Below are 15,783 nucleotides of genomic sequence, written 5' to 3'. Positions count from 1 at the left end.
TATTTGCTGGTTTTATGGCCTCATTTTTTTTTCTCACTTGTGTATCCGGGTCAGAGTTTTCAAAACAAATTGTGGCTTTTACAGTACCCAGTTTAAGACAGGGAAGTAAAAACAGAGAAGTCTCTGTAAAACGCTGATCGTTTGCTGTCAGAAAGCTGTACTCTGTAAGGTCCCAGAGAGCAAAATGCATTAGGCTTTCTGAAAGTCTCTTCTTTTAAGTCTTCCATGTCTCAACCTCATCGTTTGTGAGTTTTCACTCAAGAAATGGCAAAGATTACACAAGATACTTGAATGAAGTTTTGCAGGTACAGAGAGGTCATTTGCATGTTTGTGATTTGATCAGCTTGGCTTTAATGAACAACACTAATCAGAGCTGTGATTAAAACAAAGGTGAGCAATAGGCTGCAATCTCAGAACGTATAATTTTACTGATGAATAACATGAAGTAGTTCAAGTGTTCCTTTAAAAAAACCCTTTGTTTCTCTTAGCAGTTCTGCATTAAAAAAGCACTCAACTTGCCATTTCTGGGTGTGCTCTCCCAGTGGCTTGGGCTCTGTTCATTAGGAGAGATTCATCCTCACCAGATACTTTCTAGTAACACCTATGCAGTTACTCCTAGGACTAAGACACTGCTGTATAGATTGTTATCTACCAGTTTGAGTGGATTTGGACAAAAACATTGACTGCACTTCCCTTGCTAAATGTCTAAAATCATTGGAAAACATCCTCACCAGTAGACCCAAAGCCTAACAAGTGGGCTGGTGGGGTTAATGCAGTATAAGAGTGCGGTGCTCTTCCTTTTTACCTGATGGGAGAGCTTAGGTGCCATCAAGTGATGAGCCTGGGGCATCTTCTGCCTGTAAGCTCATACAATAGTTGGTCCTCATGGGTGGTGTGAGGATACATCAGGGCAGAGAAGTTAACACTGTGCTATTCCCTTCCTGATGAAGCGAGGTTGTCATCCTCTGTGGGTCTCCTGTTCTCACCAAATACTGTTCTTCAGAAATAGCACTGACCGTAAACTCTTTAAAAAGAAACTGCCTTTCATAGGCATGTCACTGAGATCTGCAGAAGTTGCTGGTTTTTACATCATACTGAAAGTGTCAATATATACAGGATGTTTGGGACAAATAGTTAAAAGTCCTGCAAGGGGGAAGTAGTGTTCTGTGCCTTTTACGATGGTATCCATGTTACAGGATGGGCCAGTAGTCAGTTCTGTGATTTTTATGTTACGAATAAAGTTCTTTTATCTTCTGCTCGCCTCAGACAAATCGCTGTGTCAGAAAGAGGTAGTTGGCAGAAAATGAGAAAGGGTTATAGTCAGAGAAAGAAAATGTTCGTGCTAAAGGTTCTTTAGACTCGTCTTCAATCTCCTGTATATAAGTGGATAGCTGACATGTTTTTCATCTGATTTCTGGTACCAGGAGGAATTAAAATATTTTAAAGGCTGCCATCTCCTGCCTACTTTTCATTTCATTTATCACTGGTGATACTACATGCATTCATTTTTCAAGCCAACTTAAAAACACCCCTCCAATGAAGACTATCACTTCACACTGATTTTCAGATCACCTTCCTGTCTAGCCTTGCTGAACAGCTATGCATTTGCCTTTGTGTGTAGTTCTCATTTGCATCCCAATACCCAAGCTTCATCAAAATCTACTTTCATAATTGCAAGTCCCACACAAACAAGTGGAAAGTTTTGGGCAAGCAGAATTTTGGGAGAGGATGGAATGGCCAGTGGCTAAACCACTGTTTCAGACCATGAGTTATCACTCTTGTGGATATGCACATATAGGTGTATATATATATATAATATGTATATTTTTATACACTAGAATTAAAATGCATTAGTCAACTACAGCTCGGTTGCTACCAGCTTTTGAACTAGTTTGTGTAAGGTGGGATTTCAAAACTCCCACATTTGCATTAGGTGCACATAACCAATGTTGTGGGGGTATTTCCAAGAAATGATGGTCAGAAGAGTGCAGCCTTTCCTTAAGTGCTCACTAATTTTCTAAGTGTTGCTTGGAAGACCTGTTGGAAAGATGGTGCAACTTAAGGCCATTCCCTCTCATCCAGTCACTGTTACTTGGGAGAAGATGCCAACCCCCACTTTGTCACAGTCTCAGGCACTGTAGAGAGCTATAAGTTCTCCCCTGAGCCTCTTCTTCTCCAGACTCAATAATCCCCGTTCCCTCAGCTGCTCCTTATAAGATGTGCTCCAGACCTCTCGCAGGTTTATTGCCTTTCTCTGGACACACATCAGGGCCTCAGTGCCTTTCTTGTAGTGAGGGGTCCAAAACTGAACACAGTACTCGAGGTTCAGCCTCACCAGAGTTGAGTACAGGATCATTTCCCTGCTGCTGCTGTCTGCACTGTTTCTGATACAAGCCAAGATGCTGTTGGCCTTCTTGGCCACCTGGCCACACTGCTGGCTCATGTTCAGCCAATATAAACCATAACTCAGATTTTCTTAAACACCATTTAAAAATAAAATAAAATAATAATTTAAAAAAAAACAAAACACCACAAAAACTGGGACCAGATTTGTCAGGAAAGAGAATAACATTTTCCCAAAAATAAGGATGCAGCAGGTACAAGTTTGTTGGATTCAACAATATTTTTGTCATCCTGCAGCCTCAACCTAGCAGTGACCTTCATCTTTGCCCCACAGAATGGTGGTGAGCCCCTGACGCTGAGCTGGGAGCAGAGCCTGCTCTGAGCACAACTGCAATGAGACTGGAAATGAAACCCCATGGGTCAGGCATTTGCTGTCCAGATTTTGTAGGAGTTGGGTTGTTTTTTTTGGTATGTGCTGGAGAAACACAGCAAGTTCCTCCTGGGGAAAGCAAACTTCCTCAGCAGATAGGGAACCAGTAACTACACTGAGGAGTTTCTGAAGAGCATCTTGTGGCAGTTTCAGTGCAGAATTTGGGGCCAGTGACTCCAGGCTTGGAAAATGCATGTGAGAAGTGGGGCTTGTGAACCGAATGCTCAAAGAAACAGTAAGAAGAATGTTGGTGTGGGAGCAAGTAAATAGGAACTGGTAGGGTAGGAATCAGGAGGAGTGAGGAAATGGCAGGAGGAAGGGAGAGAATGAAAAAAAAAATACAGAAAATGGGCAAAGAGAAAATGAGAGAATAAAGAGAAATGTGTAAAACAAAAGAGGAAGAAATACAGCAATATGATTTTTAAAGAAGCTGAGCGAAAAAAAATGAAAAACAAGCCAACAGCAAAACAAATGGTTTATGAAGGTGAGTTTTCCAACACTTAAAAGAATTTAAAATCAAAGTATAATGACAGAGTATACACGAAGATATGCTTGCAAGCATGCCTGTGTGCACAGAAGATTTCATTCTGTTGTGTAAGTGTTCATGTGCAGGTTTCTTTCTGGATCCAAAGCAAACCACATCCCTCTTTTCTAAGACCCTTGGCAAAAAGCTGCTGGTGGAGAACTTGTTCTAGAGAGCAGATTCATCTGTAATTGTGTTTATTTTCCCCCTGCCTTTGCAGCAGAAAGTGGGTACTTGAATTCTGGCGGTGGAATTGCCTTTGCTCCCAGAGCAGGAAAGGGAGGGAGTGCAGGGAAGCCCGTTGTGCTGCAGTGCCAAAGCCACCAGGAGGTGACATTGAGACTAGAAGTCTAACAAATAAAGAAGGTTGCTTAACTGTGAGACAGCCTTTGTGTGATTCAGATGCTTAAAAATCACGGCTTTATTTCCTCCCAGCTTTGCAAAACAACTGTCACAATAATTATAATTTAAAATAAAGCATTTGTTTTCCTTCTGCTTCTCCATACTTTTTACTTCTGCAAGCCTCTGAGCCGCTGAAATCCCATATTCACTCATTTCTCCCAATCATGAAGATGAAATATTTCCTGAAACACAGCAGCTTAGAAACCAGGGAAAGTCAGGATTTAGCTGACACTCTGCTTTTCAGAGTAGTAAAAACAGAATCGAGAGAGTCAGTATTGTTGCAATAGTATTAGTGAATGCCACTTGTGAACCCTTATCCTTCTGGAGCTGGGTTTATCAGCTTGTAGAGTCAATGTCGATCCCTGTATAAGACACGAGGATCCATCATTTTTCCATGACAGCCTGAGGAGCATTAGTTCTTTTCTTCTACTTAAAATCCATGATAAACCACTGTCCTTATTGCTCTTTTTTGTGTTAATAATGGCCAGACTTTTCTGACCCATTCTTTCTCCCACACCAAGTATAAACACAAGATTAGCCTTTACGCTGTTATTAATATTTCACTAGTACTCCCTATTGCAACAAATGGATAGTTCTGCTCAATAATTCATGGCTGGGTGTAGCCTATAAAATTTGTATTGGGGTGTACGCTTTCATGTTACTTATTTATTATTGCTTTCGTTTTACAGGAGTTTTTTTTCTTTGCTACTTCATTTTTCACTCGCATAAATGCCTCTCGCTCAAAGTTCAAACTGCCTGCGGGAAATCAATCTTGTTCTTTGTGTCTTGTAAGTAAGACTGAGCTCTTAGCACAAGTGCCTGGGGCTTGGCCCTAAGTAAAACCTTCAGACACAGATCTCCTGCTTCAGTGTAAAGGATCTCTTTGGAGCAAATGATTTTCCACTTTGGTACCAAAACTCACAGCCCAGATTTCACCCCTAGCCTTGGAGATATCTGCTCTATCACGATTGATAACTGTATGGCCTACTCTGCCAACAGACAGTATCCTCTTCTAGGTCCCCCACATACATTCAGGGGAGCGTAACTCTTTGTAGGTTGGTTGTACTCCCTCTTTAGGAGTGATCTTTTGCTTTGCTTTGTGGAAACTGTCTACCCATATCATCCTCGATCTGTATAACTCATCTGGATTACCAAGCAGTGCAACTTGTCATTGAAACCAAAGTAAAGATTTCCTTAGAAGACTCAAAGCCAGAGTTAGGAGTTTGAAAACTGGAAGCTGCACAAGCATGCAGAATCATCCTGGTTACTCTTGTGTCCAGGTATAGGGAAAAGAGTAAAGTATGGAAAGCTGCTCATTCTTGGAATGACCCCAGCAAAAAAAATGCCCTTCTCTATATGAAATAACTTCTTTTTACATGCCTCCATCTCTCCGTGGGCCAGTGTACAAGTCTAGATGTTGCTCCATGCAGCATGTCACTGCTGTTTCTTGGCTGTTACAACAGGGACATGGCTGTAGGTGGGCCCTGGCACAGAGGTGCTGGAGATCCCATATACCAGGGAAGGGAGTTATGGTGGCACATTGCTCTATCTGGAGGTGAAGTGACTCTGCCCTACTCATTCCTTGAACAAGCTGAGACAGTAAGATGCTGTTATTGCACCGAGATTTTCTGGTATTGTGATATACATCCCCCCCCCCCAAAAAAAATACTCCCAGGATCCATACTGTGATAAGTTCAGTGGTTTCACCCATCATTACTTTGCATTCTCAGGACTTTTTTAGGCAGGTGGGATACAGTTCTTAGGGTCTGCTTTCAGAAACAAAGCAGACATGCCAGTGCTGTAATCACTAGTGGCTGCAGGAAGCGACACCAACTTTAGCAGGGACAAGAACAGGGTCACACTGAACAAAGCTGTAACTCAGATGTGCACTGAAATGCAGTGGGAATTGGACTGGGTCCTTTGTATTTTTATGACAGTAAGATAATGCTTCTCTAAATTAGATCACTTATTAAATAATTTCATTTAATTTTGATTTGCCCTATTTTTTCACAGACAGTGAGGCTCTGGGTTCAGTTAAAACTGTGTCATTCAAACAAAGACTTTTTGCAGGTCCATGGGAACCTTCCACTGACATCTGTGAAGATCTGTGTGCCTATCCCCACTCTTCTCCACACCACACGCTTTCCATCCTGTACATTTTATTGCACGGACAGCGTGTATACAATCCATGACTGCATCAGCAGAGGTGAGGAAGGCATTGCATTATGTGACCATGTGATTTTATAAAGCATGACTTTTGGAGAAACTGATGTAGAAGCAGCCTGGAAAAAGGCAGAAAAGGCTATTGCAGGAATATCCTTTCTTGATTCCTACCAGGAGACTGTTGCCTGGGGCAGATCCCTTCTCAGTCCTCTGCTGGGGATGCTTGTTCACACAAAGTGTGACTGTTGATCAGCCATATTTTGTTTTTAAGCATGGGACAGCAATGGACATTGAACTCAGTATTGCAGCACATCCTATTGTGACACCAGCTTGTCTTGCTAACCGTAAGCGTGCCTTATTACAAAATACACACTACTTATACTGAAGAGTTAGGATTAATAACTCTTCTAAAACTGATACTACAATGATTGCCTGCAGCATTCTGCCCTGTGTAAGAGATTACACTAGAGAGCCTGTTGTTATATCCTGTCCTATAGTCATACATTGTCCTCAGTGCCACAAATGAACATTACACGGGTATGAATCAACCACTTGCAGGCTGGAGTTGATTGCTGCATCCCACCAGCTAAATGTAATTCAGTGCTGCCCATTGAAATTGTTATTTGTCTGATGGCTCACGGTGCAGAATTTAAATAGGGTATTGTGCCAGAACTTCAGCTGGAGTTGTGTGCAAAGAATACTTAAGCTTAATGCCGCTTGGTGAAACAGCATTATTGGGAGTACACAGAGACACCCCAGAAGGCCTTGAAATAAGGCAGAAAAATGGGAAAGGATTCATGGTCCACATGACAAGTGCCTCAAAATCTTTATTTTGTACTTCCTTTTAAATCCTTTTAAATCCTCTCCCCACTGAACTTGCATCTCCGAGCATTGTTTAGGTGGTGCATATTGGGACATGCTGGTATTAATCAATGCAGTACACTGAACACACAGAACTGAGTGCATTCTAAGATTAATAGAAACTTACACACATTTGAGAGGAAAATCTGAGTTTCTCATCTACCTTCTATGTAAACTCAAATAACCCAAGAGAGGATATTGCAAACATCTCTGGTAAGGAAACACCTACCTCTGGTTTTCCTGTGCAAGTTATATGTTACATTTAAAGCAAGCAGTGAAATACCAAATAATGGCCTGGAATTTGGTGTCCTCTTCCCTGTGTTGCAGCATTCAAGGAGATGCTTTGGAGAGCAGCAGAAATCATTAGGGATTTTTAAAAAGCCTATAAGAAGAAAGTTGGGACAAACACTTACCAGGCTGGTGTTAAACATCCTAGAAAAGGAAGGAGGAAGAAGAGCTGTGGCACAGTCTGTCACATAATGAAATGCAATAGAGGATGCAGATAATGAAATGCACATAATGAAATGCAATAGAGGAATACCTTGTCAAATAACAAGAAGCCAAAGTGGTGTTGTATTAACTTGAAAGCCAATTTAAAACACCATCCCCAGTCTTCACATTTACATCATGGAAATCCTTCCCACGCTGTGTATAAGGATTTGCTGCTCAAGTTACAACAGAACTGTTCAGGGACAGAAGAAACTGGAAAATATACAGGTGATTTCTGTACAGAATCACTGTGAGAATATCAAAGAGATAACTGGGCATTTATTTTTCTAATGGACATGCTATCAGAATGCTATCAGAAATACCTTCAATATGTTTCAATACAGTAAATCTATGTGTGCTTCAAGGATGGGATCATAAGTATGGGGATTTTGTTCATGAGAGGGTTTTCCTGAAGTCCCATACATTATCATGTAGCTGATGGTCCGGCTCGTATAGTGAATCCTGACTACATAAATCTACTCAATTTGGTTCTTTTTTCAGCTGTGTATTTGCAAAGGTAAAAGTTAAAACAGAAGTTATATAAAAAAGGTGAAGGATCATTCTTCAACCTGTGGAAAGTAGTGGGAATTTTTCTGTTAATGTTGAACACTTCTTAAAATCCCCATGGGTCAATGAATCACTTTTGTCTTTTGATGTTATATTTTCAGTTCTCTTAATGCTCTTCTTTCATCAGCATTGAAAGACAACTTGTGTTTGCATCCATATTTAATGCTTTTGTGTTTGACCCTCTGTGTATCTGGGAAATGTGTCCTTGAAGTCAGTGCCAGTTGTGAGCTCAGTGAGTGCTGCGTCCTGTGTGATGCCTTCCAGCACAAGATCTTTGGACACCAGCATAGCTAAGGGCAGCAGCACATGAAGTATGAGGAGAGGTGGAGAAGTCTTGTTCAAGGAGAAAGCTGAGAGACACTTTCTTGTACCTACCTAACTGGAGCTGATAGAGAAGACTGAAACAGACTTTATTTTAGAAGTGTACCATGAGAATAAAAAGCAACAACCTGCAACAAGGGAAATTCCAGCTGCATGCAAGGAAAAAAGTGTTCACAGCAAGTGCAGTCAAATGTTGGTAGAGGTTGCACAGAGGTGCTGAGGAGTCTCCATCCTTGGAGACACTACCATAGAATCACTGAACCACCAAGTCTGGAAAAGACCTCCAAGATCATCCAGTCCAACCATCCACCTGCCAGTATTTCCCCACTAAACCGCTGTCCCTTGGTACAACAGCTAAATGTTTCTTGAACACCTCCAGGGACGTTAACTTACCCACCTCTCTGTGCAGCCTGTTCCAGGACATCACCTCTCTTTCATAGAAGAAATTTTTCCTAACATCCAATATGAGTCTCCCCTGGCACTACTTGTAGCCATTCCCTCTCATCCTATTCCTAGTTGCTTCACAGCCAACATTGCTGTGACTGCAGGGAGTAGGACTGCAGATGTCGAAGCTAAAACATGTCTGATTTTATTGCAAAGGAGAGAAGGAGTAAAATTGCGTGTGTGCACGCGTGCAGTCAGTGAAAGAGAAAGAAACAGAAGAGAGGTAAAATTATGAGGAGGTGGTGAGGAAGACCAGAGAATGCTAAATTTCCTTATAAAGACAAAATCATCTATTTCATCTATGACGTTTTGTTACCCGCCACTTCCTCCACAGGGCTCAGTCTTGGGCTTGCACTCTTGGGCTCAAGTTGCTCTGCAGATTTGCTTGGCGTGCAGCAACCCGTTTCAACATCCACTTTGCAGCTTACCATCCCACAGTAAGTCTTATTTTTTTTTAAGAAGAACTTCCCTTTCTATTGGACTTGCAGCTGACGAGCACTTGTTCCACTAGTTGGGACCTACAAGCGTGAGCCTGGGAGGTAAGAGCACAGCACCTGCTGTTTTTCAACAAGCTGCCCTCACTGAGCGTGCAGGCAGTTGAACTGAACAGGAAATTGTGGTTGCCATGAAGGAGTATGAGTTTGCTTTGTGTGTGAAGCATTTTCTAGTTGTCTCATGCAGAGCCTTCATAAGGACCTTCAGGATATTGGGTGGATGTAGTTGAGCAGTGTTTGAGTGGGGTGGTTGCCTTTGAATGATAGGATTAGTTGGCAGGATGGGAAGAAGTAAGCTGTTGTTTAGTGGATCCCTGTAAAAGGGTGATTCTAACTCCAGTGATGAAAAACATCCACTCATAAACCTGGTGTATTTCAGCTAGTTTTATTTACATTGTGCTCTGCTGCCTGTGAGGACATTCTTTGTAGGCTGTTACAAGCGTAGTTTTGCTCTCCAGAGAATAAATAAAACTGATTAATTGGGATCCTGATTATAATAGAGATTTCTGCTTTAAAAAGAAAAACAAATAAAAAAGCAGTAATATGGATTGATCCTGACATTGTATCTGCCTTTTAATGTCTTGATGGTTGAAGTTGGTCAGACTTATCCTGTGACTTCTTTGGGATTTCAGCTTGGGCTGTAGATGAACTTTGACTTGCAAATGACTACAAAAATGCTATTGAGAACAGGAATATTTGGTCTTACATTTTTGCTCTGTAAGAGCTGTAGGTATATGTTTTTGTTCCTCAGTATGTAAATTTGGCCAGAACACTGTAAACTGACCCATAAGCCCGCAAGCAACTTGACTTTTCAAACAAACAGGGTATTTTTTTGTTAGTTTAGACAGTTCTTGCTTGAGTAACCCCTCACTGCTGTGGATCCCAAGTGAAGATTACCCCCAGTAAAAGGCAGATTAGATAGTGTGGCCAGAGATGTGGAGGGTGCTCAGGAGAAGGCTGTTTGATTGCCTTGATAGAAACAGATCATGCCCTGAAATCTCTTGTTTGGAGAAACTCCGATATGAAGCAGTTCACCCTCCCAAGATGGCACTGGAAAGGCTGCGGAGGCCTGGGGATGTGGCTCTTCTGGGCAGAGAGGAGGAGGGGAAATCCCCTCCATGGTGGGAAACTCCACCAAAATGTGAATGCTAGAACCAGGAAGGACTGGGAAGTACCTGCCTGCCTGCTGATAGCTACTGTGGGGATTTCTGCTTCAATCCTGACTGTGGAGCCCAGCTTTGTTTAACTAAGGAAAATGTGCACAAAGTAGATTAGAAGAGGGAGCAGGGGTTGTATTATGCTGTGGTTTTGAAGTGTTTCCTCAGTTGCATCTAGTGTGAGTCTGGACTCACACTTCTGTTATAGTTGTAAATGATCATAGAATCATAGAATGGCCTGGGTTGAAAAGGACCACAGTGATCATTGAGTTCCAACCCCCCTGCTATGTGCAGGGTCACCAACCACCAGACCAGGCTGCCCAGAGCCACATCCAGCCTGGCCTTGAATGCCTGCAGGAATGGGCATGATGAGGTCCTCTATACAACTTGTGATATTTAAACGAGTCCAGTGGTGTTTGTTCTTCCTCCCTACCCACAAAACCTGCTATCCATGCCATATCATTGTATTATGCACATTGAGTAATGTGGAGGAGAAGAGGTCAAGAAAATACAGCACATTCAGAAATGTAGCTGATTTTCATACTCTAATCCTTTCATGCAAAGCAGCAGACTCCAGTGAAATGCTGATACAAAGTGTAAAATACTTATCAAAATGAAAAATATGTATGAAGAAAACTTGAAATGCATCCAGCATCCTGAATCCAGCTGTGTTGTAGGATGCATTGGTTGCTCTGTGCATCTTTTCAATCATCAAAGGGGAAAGCTGCAGAACAGAGAATAAACCACGTGGGGGATTGCACTGGTTTCGCTCAGCCTGCTTGAAAATTGCTTGCTGTGATAGGTTACTGGGAAGTGGTAATGATTGATAAGTGGGGCTTCTAATGCAGAGGCAGAGCCCAGGGGGAGGAATGGGTGAGACAAGTGGAGGATGTTTGGGGCTCAAGGAGCACAACAAAAAGTCAAGGGGAGGTTCAGGTTGTATCAAACCCGTAGGAAAGTAGGATGGTAGGAAAAATTTCTTCTCCTAAATAGTGGTGAGGCAGTGGCACAGGCTGCCCAGGGAGATGGTGGAGTCACCATCCCTGGAGGTGTTCAAGAACTGTGAGGAGTGGCACTGAGTGATGTGCTCAGTGGGCAGTATTGGTGGTATGCGGATGGTTGGACTAGATGGTCTTAGAGATCTTTCCAGCCTTAAAGATTCTGTGATTCTATGATAAGATATTGTTCAGGGGGAATGGACACAAGAGGACTCTGCCTCTACTTGCTCCATTTGCTGATGCAGTTGCCCAGTGCAAGTTCAGTGAATTGAGGTGGAATCATCTAAAAATATATATCCATCTACTTTTTATGTTGGGAACATGTTTTTAATATTTTCCTTGCACAGAGGAACTGCTTTCCTGCCAGGGAGCTGGAAATATCAGCTGTGGTCTCCTTGTCTTGTGTCAGACACAGCTCTTGCAGGACATCTGGAACTGAGTCAGGACTTTGTGACCAGACCTTATGCCATGGGTTTGTGGTATGACTACATCACAGGAACAGGAAGAGAGGTTTATAACTGTCTGCTCCAGGGTTTTGTGCCTTGTCTGAAACCCTGGTCATGGTAGGGAAGGCATAGAGTAACTCTGTGTACCTGGAGATGCTTCACCATAGTGGGTAAAGTTGAGGCCAGGCAGATCAGGGCTTTCTATTCCAAATAGGAAATCTGCTGAGAGACAAGCTGTTTCTCATCATGGCTTGGGTTAAAAACAACAAAAAAAGGGGAAGAAAAAAATCACACAAAGCTTTCAGAAGTCAAAATGTTCCTATTTTTATGGAATTCCCATTTTTTTTCCCCTTATAACATAGCTAGGCTGTACTGGTAAAGGGATGGAAAAGACAAGTGACTCAACAAAAAATGTAAAAGTCTACTAGATCAATATTTTTTCTTAATTAAGAAGAGATTTGCAGGCTTTGATGTAAAAAAAACAATATACACATGTACTGCATCTCCCTGGTGTGTTGCAAGAGGACAGTATTTATGGCTTCACCGCTCTGTGTCCTCAGGCCTTAATTTCCATGAAGGACGAGCGTTCTCTGCTGCTGGGTGACATATTGGAAAGAGTTCTCTTTTCCTCTGCAAGCTCTGTGGATTTTTCCTTCCTATGGCCTGTTGATTCATGTTTGATTTAGGATCCAGGTGCTTTATAAAACAGAACATTAAGAGAATAACTCATGGAGCATCACCAAGTTGCTTTCTAAACAGTGACAAATGTCTTTTCTCTGTGCTTCTTCAAATTCTGCATGAAATAAAATATCTGAAGCTCAACAATCTCAGCAGCTGTATTCATGGTGAGATTTTTTCTGCTGCAGTTACTCGTTTTTTACAATACCTTTGAGGCAGAGATTGTCATTTAGTATAGGCTGAATTGGGAACTCCTAACAAATATCAGAGAGGAAGTATTTGCCACAGCTTCACAAAGATTCCTGTTTGTATTCCAAAAGTAAGATCCTATCCAGATGGAAACCACTGTGACAATTTGAATAAATCACATGCTGCTAATAGACCCAAGTATGTTTTTACCTTAGGATTTGTAATTTCTTTCAGTATTGTTCAGGAAATTGAAAACAAAACTGATTCTGGTTTTTATTGTACATCACTAGCAGAGAAAAAACTATCACAAATAAGTATCTAGGCAATCTGGGTGGAAGCTGTAACACCAGTCTACAGTAGAAGGCACCAATGTGACTGTTTGTTTAAGCTGGAGCTGATCATGGAATGTTGATCATTGAATTACCCAGGCTGGAAAAGACCTTAAAGATCATCAGGTCCAATCACAGCCTAACCAGCACCTAACTCTAACAACCTTCTGCTAAATCCTATCCCTGAGTACCACATCCAAACGGCTCTTAAACACATCCAGGGATGGTGACTCAACCACCTCCCTGGGGAGCCAATTCCAGTACTTAACTACCCTTTCTGTAAAGAAGTTTTTTCTAACGTCCAACCTGGAGAATTCTGTTAACCTTGCTATGCTGCTTGGCTGTGGGTGTGTTATGGTTCACCCTGCTGGTGCAGGGATACAAGCACTTTGTTTTACTCAGAGCTGGAATAACAATAGGTACTAATCAATACATGAAAGATGTGCATGATGGTAACACAGGCAAAGAACTTGAAGCTACACTGTGAGATAAACTCTTCTGAATTATGCAAAAGAGTTTGTTGATTGTCAACAAGATGATTTTTCTTCTGTCATTTTAGTTAAAGGTGTTCATTTTGGCCAGTGAGTGCAAGATGAAACTTTAAAATTGAGGAAGTTCTAGGTTACGCTGTTGTGGTTATAACATTGATTCTTCTTTCAGCATGAGATCCACGGAGTAATTTCTCTTTTTTTCACTCCCTGATGAGGCCAAGGATGTCAACACTTTTCACCAGAAGGAAAACATTTAAAAGAGCCTCACTCATAGATCTCTCTTGTCTCCTCCTTGGTCCTTCCATGCTTAGGAAACACTGATTCAGACACATGATATGAACAGAAATGCATGAAAAGAGGTGGTAGCAATGTTAGGGGATATATGGACTTGTTTGCAGAACCTTGTGAGAAAACGATAGAAGGAAATATTTCTGGGAAGTCCTATTAGTGATATTCCCATGAACAAATAGAAATGAGAAGTGTCTCAAGGATGCAAGAATGGGGCAAATAACAGATATGTTCAAGATAGTCCCTATTTCCTTAGATCTGATGTTTCAAATCTATCTTGAGCTTCTAGGCGACTCTAGGGGCACGTCTTTTATTTCCACCTGCTCTTGGCATTGTTCAAGGTGGGCTGTACGTGAGAAGGTTACAGGTCACGGCTCTGAAATCAGCTAGAAAAGCAAGAGCTGGGGAAGTGCTCCCCAACCCTTATAGAAAGGCAGACATTTGGAAGCTGAATTTGTGGATGGGACAAGAAGAGTAAAGGGCTGGAGCTGGAGCTGTGAACTGTAATAAGGTAGATTACACAATTTTGAGCACGAGAGTTGAAGCGAGCACCATCTTCTGCTTCCCCATGCAATTCTAAAGCTGTATTTTGCAAGAGGCAATTTCTCGATGTTACATCACTGTCAAAAAGCAAGTCTGAAAAGAAGAAGGCAAAACAAAGTAGGGAAATTCTATGACAGGGAAAACATGTAAACCTTTATCTGATCACTCTCCAGCTATTTAGAGGGGACTGTATTACTAAGACAGTGCTAGAGCATTAATGAAATAAAGCCATGATAGTATAAAATGACTGGATAGTAGTCATTTATTCAACTTTATTGACACAAACCTCACAGTTACATTGATTCTGAGTACCTACGTGTATGTTTGTGAAATGTAATGCTGCAACAGTGGGCTTACTCTGTGGCAAATAGGAACATCACCCATTTTTCATCAGCCAGTATTCCCTTTGCTCCTTGAAAGAAGCTGTTTCAACTTGTTCACATTGCTCTTCATATCCACATGTACTCCTTTGCTTGTATATCATTTTCTGCACCTTTTCTCTGCGTCTGTCTTGCACTGATTTGCAAACAGTTTGGATCAGAGATGTGTACCATCTTCTTGCAGTACCTTGTGCATTATCAGTAACTGGGTCATTTACCTAGAGCTGTTGAATGCCCTCCTGATGGGGTGCCCAAGGGATTTCAGTTTGCACTGTGGACAGCAAGGCTCTGAAAGTATTTCACCTCTAGAAGTGAATTGCTCTACTCTTGGCATATAAAATCAGAAAGAAAATACTGCACCTGGTCTCCTACACCACTTTCCAAAAGCATTTTTCATTTCTATGTGCCCAAACATGCTTTACTTTTAATGACTTAAGCAAAGTATACAGCTTACATGTAGTAAAGAAGTCTTTTAAAAATGCATGTGCTCATTTTCTGTCACTGTTTAATGCTTTGGACTTTTATAGTTCCTTTTCTCTCTTGATTTCCATATGCTGTGGTTTACTGCTTGAACAATTTCAGAAACAATGATGACTTTCAATTTTGTATAACTCAATTGTGCTTTGGAACCAACAGTAATGGTTCCTCCATCACCCAAGTACAACCAGTCTGTGGGTGATGTAGGACACGTTCTTGACCTGAGCTCAGAGTCCTGCTAAATGTAGCCACATTTGCAAGGGAGAGGGTCATATTGGCCTAAAATGGATATCAGAAGGGTTTACTGCAGCAAAGCCCCTCATTCTACTGTATATTGTTAGTATACACAGGTGTAAAAATGTGTGCTATTAATAGAATTCTCTGTATTTAACAGATCTAAAGGCGATCAGGAAAATTCCTGGTTATTATGTCTGTTCATTTTATCTAGAAATGCAGCCCAGGATGCAACTGGCCTTCCAGGCTACAACTGCAAGTGCACACTGCTGGATTGTTTCAAGCTTTTCATCTAACAGAACACCCAAATCCTTTCTTTCAGTGGTGCTCTCAGTGCATTCTTCACCCAGCCTGTATGCATATCTGAGATTCCCTTGACCATAGTGTACCACCTTGCACTTGGCTTTGTTGAGTTTTATGGGTCTACTCAGCTTGATGCAAACTGCAAACCTGCTAAGAGTGCCCTCAATTCCACTGTCTATGTCATTGATAAAGATAATAAAAAGTACTAGCTCAGGATGGACCCATAGTGGTAG

At 41.6% G+C, this 15,783-nt stretch overlaps 1 protein-coding gene across 5 annotated transcripts in view; it reads left to right on the top strand.

Annotated features, from left to right (window-relative positions):
• LCP1 (lymphocyte cytosolic protein 1) overlaps window positions 1–15,783 on the top strand; it is a 37,728-nt gene that overhangs the window by 4,277 nt on the left and 17,668 nt on the right. For 2 of the 5 annotated variants that reach the window (XM_032442094.2, XM_085536144.1), the window contains exon 2: window positions 5,769–5,904. The exons of 1 other annotated variant lie outside the window; for it this stretch is intronic. In XM_032442094.2, coding sequence (XP_032297985.2) covers window positions 5,887–5,904 — 18 coding nt within the window. In that variant the 5' untranslated portion in view covers window positions 5,769–5,886. Of the gene's footprint in view, window positions 1–5,768; window positions 5,905–8,849; window positions 9,083–15,783 lie in introns of those variants that run through there. 2 more of the 5 variants (XM_015851778.3, XM_085536142.1) reach the window with 2 other exon arrangements.

Source organism: Coturnix japonica, chromosome 1, assembly GCF_054131305.1.
Source record: "Coturnix japonica strain WE chromosome 1, WE-NBRP24, whole genome shotgun sequence".
NCBI lineage: Eukaryota > Metazoa > Chordata > Aves > Galliformes > Phasianidae > Coturnix > Coturnix japonica.
This window is presented reverse-complemented; position numbering and strand designations above follow the sequence as displayed.